Genomic DNA, 8,397 nt, shown 5'->3' with positions numbered 1-8,397 from the left:
AAGTCCATTTAGTCCTGAGATGGACGATGCAGAAGTCTTGTTTTAGGCACTGATCTGATTGGTCCATAAGAAGGACGATGAAGAAGCCTTTGATTTTGGTTTATTTTATACTAACCAGCCCAAAGAGGGGTTATTTGGTTTTGTTGATTTGTTTTCAGACAGGTTATGTTTTACACATGGTGGTACACGCATATCACAGCAACATCATCCAAGATTTCGTGTGTGTGTATTTGAGGTCGATGACTCAATATGTTCGATCAGATTGTGGCATGGCTGATGGTAAAGAAGAACCAACTATCATGTTCGAGGACGAAGCATATTCTGCCCAAGATCTTCATCACCCACAGATTGCAGAAAATTGGAAAGGTCCAAGGGACCTTCAGTAATGTCCAAATCAGGGGGAGTAATGTGTGTTGTACTCTTTTTCCTTCACCATGGTTTTGTCTCAATTGGATTTTTCTGGTAAGGTTTTAATGAGGCTACATTAAAGCACATTACAAGCTCTAAATGGTTATGGCATCCAAGGGGGATTGTTATGAACCAGATTGTGGATGGCTCATAACCAAGAGATTATGATTTGTAATATTTTCATTTATCTATGGCGGTGTAATCTCCTATATAAGGAACTTTTATGTTATGAATAAAGATAGACTTTTTCATTACATTTATAACAAAAACTAAACTAAAACAAAAGAAAGAATAATTGATCAAAACTTAGATTTTTGATCTTATATTTTTCTCTTCTAGGCTCATGTTGGGTTTAAACTTGTAACTGGGTTATTAATCTCTCTTTAAACTCTGCATGTAATCGGGCATTTAGTGCCTTTATTAATCAAATGGACGACAAAACGAAAAAAAACCTAAATAGAAGTTATAAAAAACAGGACTAAAACATAGTATAATGTCAAACAATACATTTAGTATTTACAAGTTTGATTTTGTTAAGTTTTGAAAAATATAAAAGAATCTAATAAGAAATATATAGCAGTCAAAGATTCATGATACATGAAGGATACTTACATCTAGAGATAATAAAGAATTTGAAGAGTTATCCTTAATCATGAAACTTTCTTACCATTTAGGATTACAGAGACACTCCTAAGAACCGACTTTGTTAAAAGCTGGTTGTGGTCTTTGAATTGATTAGTTTTGATATGTTAATGAGTTTGAAAAGGAATCATATTTCTGGATTCTTATGTCCCTGTGAAGGATGAGCTGGGATGTCTTGTCCAAACATATTACTAACCTAAGCCAGCTACTATCAAGAGCGAGACTTCAAAATCAGAGAGAGAGAGAGATTGAACTTTTAAATGAATGGATCCAAATCTAAAAAATGATGTATCCGAAACCAAATGTACACATGACGTCGTTTATACACAACTCTTCCTCTAAAAACCCCCGGAAAAGAAAGAATCAAGCCTCTTCTCTCAATTCCACAGTGGAATAAAATGTTACATACACAACCCTTCTACCCTCTACCCCCAAACTACCTACGTACATTGATACACACATATGTGCATGAGAATCCATAGTAGTGTCTTCACATGATATTTTAACAAAAACAAAAAAAAAATCTTCATATGATATCGTTGCCTCGGTGCAAATCAAACTTGATCTGAAGGGATGCAGATTCTTCTTCGCTCAGTGCTTGGCTTAGGTCGTTGGGATGATGGAGACGGGCTCGGAATAGCCTCGAGAGTGGATCGAGGGGACAGACGGGGCACTGTCCCGGTTAGATCAGGAGACCGGTACTTTTGCTGCTGCCAACTTTCACTGGAGAAAAAGAAGTACGTTTGAAGAAGCTGGAGAAAGCCAACACACAAAAACAAACAGCACAGAGAAAAAAAAAACACAAAAACACAGGTTTCACACATGTTTCGGTTTTGATACAGGGTAAAACTAATACAAACAAGATTGTGATGAGAATGATTACCTCTCTGAGGATGTCACGTTTCTAGCGCGCGGAATTTGATCTAGTTTGAAATTTGGTTTCTCCCTCCTAGTGTTTGGTTCCTGTCAATGAAAGCAGAGAAAGATTATAATTTAATACATAGGTCCATGACAGAGATGCAAAGCTTGGATTGAGGTTTTGCTTACCTTTATGTTCATCCCGTTAAGTAAATGAGAGCAATTTGAGACATCACTGTTACGTGGGGAGGTTGATTGCACAGAGTTCTTAAGGAACCGGTGTTCTAGCAACATAGATGCAGTTGGTCGCTCTGCCGGGTTTCTCTGAAAACATAGTCTTAGAAACTCTTTGCCCTCCGGTGACATCGATTCAGGTACCGGTGGGCTATCTCTCATCACCTTGAACATAGCTGCAGCCTATGGTAAGGCAAAGTTGACACAAACAGTTTTAGTTATCAAGAGAAATCTATCTTAAGTGTAACAAGGCATATGTGTGTGCTTACCCCTTCAAACTCACTCCATGGAGGCTTTCCAGTGAACATCTCGATGATTGTACATCCTAAACTCCATATATCAACAGCAAAAGCGAGATCCGGGTTGCTATCTTTTTGCATCACAGCTTGCATGAGCTGTGTGAGTAAAATATTATATTAATATAGGTATACGTAAAGGTTTCTAAGATCATTAAACAAAGACTACCTCTGGTGCCATCCAGTACGGGCTTCCCTTCAGCGAAAGATCAGCTCTTTGCCCGGTAAGCTGAAGAACAAAATAGCAACTTCATTATTATCAAACAGAAACCAAACAAAGAGCCTTGATCACTTGTTCAGCAACAGTAAAACAGTAGACAGAATATAGAACTCACGTGTTTAGCCATGCCGAAGTCAGCAAGCTTGACAACACCAGAGGCATCGACAAGGAGATTAGCACCTTTGATATCCCTGGTGAACATTAAAGGAAATCAATATGCGTAAAGCTTCAACATATACTCACCAAGATTAATTACACTAATATTGAGACTTTACCTATGTACTGTCTTTTTGCTGTGCAAATAAGCCAGGCCGGACAAGATGTGACGAGTAAAATTGCGAACAACTGATTCTGTCATGGTACCGCCGCCATGGTCTCGAATATATTTGTTAATTGAACCCGGGTGAACATATTCCAGGTATATAAAGAAACGATCTTCCACCTGTAGATAAGAAATAAAAGACAATTTAGTCCAATGAATCTTCAGCCACACTGAACTAGATAGGTAGATTATATGCATGTAAACAGAGGATATACTCACTATCTCACTACCAAAATACTGCACAATGTTTGGATGTTGAAGGTTACTGAGAAGTTTGATTTCCTGAAACAGAAACAGGTTACGTATCAGATGGCGGTTTGAGAACAAACCAAACACAGACGATCATCCTATAGTGTCTCTCCTGGAGCTTACCTGCTCTAATTGCTTTATACATTCCGCAGATTTTGGGTCATCAGGAAACAACTCAACTTCCTTCATCGCACATAATGCTCCAGTTTCACTACAATTGAAAAAAACAAGTCAGGATTCAATAAAAAGGGAGCATTGTTGGCACCCAACAGCTATAGGAAAGAGTGAGAAAAAAAAAACAGATTACCTGTTACTGGCGACATAAACACTTCCAAATGTACCACGACCTATTAGCTTCCCTTTCTTCCACTGAGAATTCATCGGGAACGAATCCTGTTTGAGAGTAGCCTGCGGGTACGGAACAGGAGAAGTAGCAGCTGATGGAGAGGGACAAGCAGCTCCAGGAGGAAGAGGCAAAGGATGAACATTGGAGCTACGTCCACTGGCAACATCAGTGGACATCCTGGGATGCAACGGCGAGGAAACACCATCCCTTGGTGCAGCCAAATGCTCAGGCGATAGCATCGGGTGCAACGGTGAAGTTGGTCTGCTCGGTTGTGGACTTCTGATCTGTCTGCGCGGACTTCGAGGCTGTGGGCTGTTGATTGGAGAGTTGCCTGTGCTAAACGCAGTGAAGTCGTAAAACGCAGGAGGAGGTAGTCCAGAGGTGTCAAAGGGCATATCAGGTGCAGACCATGCTTGATTGCTCTTAGGAGGCAGATTAAAAAAGGGCAAATCGTGGCCGGTGCTCTTCCTTTGAGGGCTGGGGACGGGACTCATGTAGGGACTCGTCGGAGCACTCATGGTTGGTATGTTCACCCAATAACCGTTTCTAGTATTCGGACTATTGTTACAGCTAGAATTCTCAGAGGCTCTTCTCGAGTCATGTGCAACGCTGATTAATAATAAATTCAAATCGATTTAACAAAAAAAAAAAGCGATATCGACAGATATAAATTCAAAATCAAAATCTATTACCTGGAGAGAGGAGGACCACCAGAGGAGGTGCGATCAGCAATAACTCTACCGGGATCTCGATCTCTCTCCTCCAATCCTCTAACGTTTACCGCATTCCGATTCCTCGAATCTCCTTCTGGTAACGGCAGAGGTAACGGTAAGGGAACGGCGGAAGGGGAGCGGGGACCCGACGTGTAAGCGCTTGGAGATCGATGTAACCCGACGTCGACGGTGGGAGAAGAAGAAGAAGAAGATGTTGAAGCAGGGCGTTGTACCAAAACATCGTCGTCGGTCAAGTGACGGAGCTTCCTCTGACGCGTGAGCCTCCCGCGGTTGAAGCGAAACAGACGACGATGGAAACGATCTCGATCCAGATTGCGATCTGGATCCGGGGATTCAGAGTAAGAAGCCACGGGTTTGAGAGACGAGAAGGAGATTTGTGGAAGCCAACGCATAGCGAGAGATCATGGTATGCTCATAACAAATATCAATAATACATGAATCCCTTAGTTCTAACGATTTAGAATCGACCAGAAAGAAGGAGATGGAGGCGATGAGCGTCCATGGAAACAACCCCAACGGAATTAACAGAAAACAAACAAACTCACAACCAAAACGAAAATCAGCAGAAAAACAAATTATAACGAAGAGTGAAATGTTACGAGGACAAATTATTTCGGGGAAATTGTTATTCGAGAGAAGAAGACGGTTTTTGATTTTTCTAGCACGGTTTACAACGGCTTTCTATTTGATCAGTGTAAACCATGTTGCGGTATAGTTTTTACTACAAATATTGTTTAATCAGTTTGAGAAGACATATTGATTGCATAGTAGTATTTGATATTTTTATTTTATTTGTATTTCTTTCTATTTCTCTACTTTTATATCATGATGATTTCGTCAATCAAACAAGTCAACGGTCAAAATAAACCAAAGAATACGTGGCTGGAATCTTCCGGTCACGTGTCATTCTCAGCTCCCAGTTCTCACTGGTATGGAATGGACCAGGTCGTTGTTGGGGTTTTATTTTCACTGGTAATGACCAAATTCACATTGTTTGGACTCTTGCGAAGAATCGGATACTACTAGTTAAAGTAACATTCCGAAAAAAGACTCAAAAACAGATATCTTGATCAGCAATTCAAACTGAATTTGCTTCGTTCTAGAACCAAAAAAAAAAAGTAGCTAGAGAGGACTTGAAGGGTGCTTCTCTCCTTCTAAAGTTGAAGGACTTAATTCTATGCTTGAACAGCTTCTGGTTCTTTGACCGGGCTTGTGGCAACAATCTTACACACAGGCAATGTGTCATTCTTGCTCAACAGCTTCAATGATGGATGGAATTCAACTTCTTGCATCAACACTTTGTCCGCTATATCCAGTTTGCTCACATCTACTTCGATTTTCGATGGAATGTGTTCCGCTGGGCCTAGAAGCTTCAGAGTGCTTCGCATTGACCGTAGATTTCCCCCTGATCACATCAACAGACACAAAGATTGAAATATCGACCTATCCAAAACAGTAACAATGAGTTCAAACGCCAAACATTCAGATTATACTTGCTAACATAAGAACCCTCGTGAAAGTAGTCTACTATTCCCAATGCGAACTAACTGAAAAAGGTGCTCCACAGGCACTACAGACATACTGGCTCTCATTTCCTACTTCCTTTTGCCATTGGAACACATACATTACTATCGGATAAAAGTGAAATACCACTCTTTACATGATTTAACAAACGGCACAACAGAATGAATGAGGGTCTTATCGAGCAAAAGAAAGACAACACTAATCTGCAAAGTTGTCATCAGTCCAAATAACAGCATACAAATCACAGTTGAAGCAAATCTTCACATTGCTATCTCAATCAAAAGAAGAAGCTTCAAGCTAATATGAAAAAGGCAAGAAATAAATAAGAACAGAAGACAAGAGTGTACATACCTTTCTTAAGACCAGGACAATCATCTAAACCTTTGAAAACAAGAGGAACATCAACCTTCAACAGCTCTCCATCATTAGCCCACACGAACACTAAATTAAGTATCTTCCCACTTTCTTCATCTCTATGAATCTATAACATGAATAAACAAACCCTTAATCGAAATTTATCACCAAAGACACATCCACGCTTTTTGCATTTTTTTCTTTCTAAATTCATGAAATGATTTGAAATTTCGAAACACCTTGAGGGGAAGAACACGACCCGACTCAACCAGCGACGAAGAGCCTTGCCCAGCTCTGACCTGGAGCTTGAAAGTGGTCGAACAGAAGAACGGGAGGCCCACAGAGTCAACAATGGACTTGATCTGCTTCCTATCGGCCGTCAAAAGCTGCTTCCTCGAAACGCCTCTCTTCGAAGCGTCCGTCTCGAGAAGCGATTGAGTGAAAACCACGGCGGGGATCCGGCCAATCGTCCGATCTCGAGCCGATACTCTTCGCCCCGTAGCCTCTCGTGGTATCGCCTGAATCGTCTCATACTGATGTAAACACCGAATCGATCGACCGAATGAGTATGCTGGCAGATTAGCTGCCTCCGCCGCGGATCTCAGGCCACGCCACCATATCGCCATCTCTGTTTGTTGGAGTTCGAGTGACAGTTAGGGTTTCAGGCGATGGAGGAGGGGTTTAATCTTTGTGGGCTTCCTCTGGTATCGGCTTATTTACTATTGGGCTTTTTATCGGCCCATTGTGTCAGTATAGCTACAATTTGTCACCTGTTTTTATCCGGTTTCATTTTGATTCGTCATGCAGCATTTTATTATTGTGATGTTTGTTATCTAGCTATAGTAGCTACCAAACTCAAAACACACAAGTCACATTTGTATGATTAATTAAAATATCAGAACAATTTTTGGTCGTGCTTTGTATTTCTCTTAATAACAACAGTCTTTCGTTGTCTTTATTCTCATTTTTTAAGCCGTATCAGTATGCAGTTGCGCACACGCTAAACCTATTTAGCTCATTTGCCAAAACACAACCGTCAGGTCTTGTATAATTATTTAATTTAAGTTATTTTCTTGCCAACCAGTATTATTTTAAAGAAACTCACTAGTCATTTTTATTTCCACAAAAATAACTTTCAAAAAGAAAAATGACCAATTTTTTTTTATTAAGTAAAAATATATTTATATACTAGGATGAACTAATATGGACTTTAGGATTTAGAGTTAAGAGTGGAGTTTTGAGTATAGAGTTTCAAATTTTTAAAATTAAAAATTAAAATTTTCAAAAAAAAAAAAAAATTATTTTAGTCATTTTCTTTATTGAGAGCTATTTTTGTGACAAAAACTTAAAAATCATATTTGAAAGAATTGTCTATCATGTTACTTTGACTCTATTTTTATCCTATGTTTTTTTTCCGGAAGCAACCGTCTTTTGTCGTTCACATGGATGCAGATCTTCCGGTTTAGTTTATAAAGTCAGTATGAGTCTGTATTTGTTGATGACAAAAAAATAGCTGGTTATAGAAAAATAATATTTAGGCTTTCGAGTCTATAATAGTATAAAATTCGATTATATGTTCTTGTCAAATAAAAGTCTATTGTAAATGAGAACTAACCAACAAAAAGGTGGTGTAGGGTGGTTGAACCGCATGTTTTTCATTTCATTATCAGTTAAGAAAAGCATGTATAGTATATAAAATGTGAGAGTTATGTATCTATACTATTAGAAAAGAAACATTATGTATACAAGGTTGTTGCATTTTTCATTAGACTACTAATCTTTGGGTCTTACCTTAAATTTAGACTAACAATATATTATCGTATATTCACTACAAGAAAACGTGCCCATAACAACGAACATTTACGACGAAAATATTTCGTCGTAAATTTACATGGTGTTTATAACGTAATTACGAAGAATCCAACTTTCGTCGTAAACGCCATGTAAATTTACAACGAATAGATTTCGTCGTAAACTCCATGTAAGTTTACGACGAATGTACGTGGAAAGAGAAATACGTCGTAATCATTACATCGACATTACAACGAAACATGTTACCGTTATATTTAGGTGAAAACGTGTATTCAATGTGCTTTAACTTACCTAATTTCGTCGTAAAGTCGTTGTAAATAATATGTTAAAACCATGTAAAATCCATGTAAAATATTCCTTGTAAAATCGTTGTTATATTTCAACTACCCAACTCGAAA

The 8,397-nt window shown here is 38.9% G+C and overlaps 2 protein-coding genes across 3 annotated transcripts; both read right to left on the bottom strand.

Moving 5' to 3' along the window:
* Nucleotides 1-1,327: 1,327 nt before the first annotated feature.
* On the bottom strand, nt 1,328-5,053 carry LOC106307043 (mitogen-activated protein kinase kinase kinase YODA). Of its 2 annotated transcripts, none has more exons than XM_013743880.1 (11): nt 4,268-5,053; nt 3,537-4,184; nt 3,353-3,440; nt 3,200-3,262; nt 2,934-3,100; nt 2,774-2,849; nt 2,608-2,667; nt 2,412-2,537; nt 2,098-2,325; nt 1,934-2,013; nt 1,328-1,802 (listed from the first exon to the last, which is right to left on the bottom strand). In XM_013743880.1, exons 1-11 carry the CDS (start codon nt 4,699-4,701, stop codon nt 1,733-1,735), a joined length of 2,040 nt encoding a protein of 679 aa, XP_013599334.1. In that variant the 5' UTR covers nt 4,702-5,053; the 3' UTR covers nt 1,328-1,732. The 2 variants fall into 2 exon arrangements, with proteins under 2 accessions (XP_013599334.1, XP_013599333.1); XM_013743879.1 differs by having other exon boundaries at nt 1,328-1,773; nt 4,268-5,051.
* A 193-nt stretch (nt 5,054-5,246) lies between these two features.
* LOC106301978 (50S ribosomal protein L25) lies at nt 5,247-6,864 on the bottom strand. Its single transcript, XM_013738480.1, has 3 exons — nt 6,427-6,864; nt 6,185-6,314; nt 5,247-5,714 (listed from the first exon to the last, which is right to left on the bottom strand). The coding sequence occupies exons 1-3, from the start codon at nt 6,811-6,813 to the stop codon at nt 5,485-5,487; spliced, it is 747 nt and encodes a 248-aa protein (XP_013593934.1). The 5' UTR covers nt 6,814-6,864; the 3' UTR covers nt 5,247-5,484.
* Between the last annotated feature and the right edge of the window lie 1,533 nt (nt 6,865-8,397).

The sequence above is a fragment of the Brassica oleracea genome, chromosome C7, assembly GCF_000695525.1.
Source record: "Brassica oleracea var. oleracea cultivar TO1000 chromosome C7, BOL, whole genome shotgun sequence".
In the NCBI taxonomy this organism is placed as follows: Eukaryota; Viridiplantae; Streptophyta; class Magnoliopsida; order Brassicales; family Brassicaceae; genus Brassica; species Brassica oleracea.
This window is presented reverse-complemented; position numbering and strand designations above follow the sequence as displayed.

Coding starts and splice junctions, on each gene's coding strand:
- LOC106307043 (XM_013743879.1), bottom strand. CDS start 4,701: ATGCGTTGGCTTCCACAAATCTCCTTCTCGTCTCTCAAACCCGTGGCT. Junction 3,101..3,199: donor AGTATTTTGGTAGTGAGATA/GTGAGTATATCC, acceptor TCTTATCTACAG/GTGGAAGATCGTTTCTTTAT. Junction 2,326..2,411: donor CATGGAGTGAGTTTGAAGGG/GTAAGCACACAC, acceptor GCCTTACCATAG/GCTGCAGCTATGTTCAAGGT.
- LOC106301978 (XM_013738480.1), bottom strand. CDS start 6,813: ATGGCGATATGGTGGCGTGGCCTGAGATCCGCGGCGGAGGCAGCTAAT. Junction 6,315..6,426: donor GTCGTGTTCTTCCCCTCAAG/GTGTTTCGAAAT, acceptor TTCATGTTATAG/ATTCATAGAGATGAAGAAAG. Junction 5,715..6,184: donor TTGTCCTGGTCTTAAGAAAG/GTATGTACACTC, acceptor TGATGTGATCAG/GGGGAAATCTACGGTCAATG.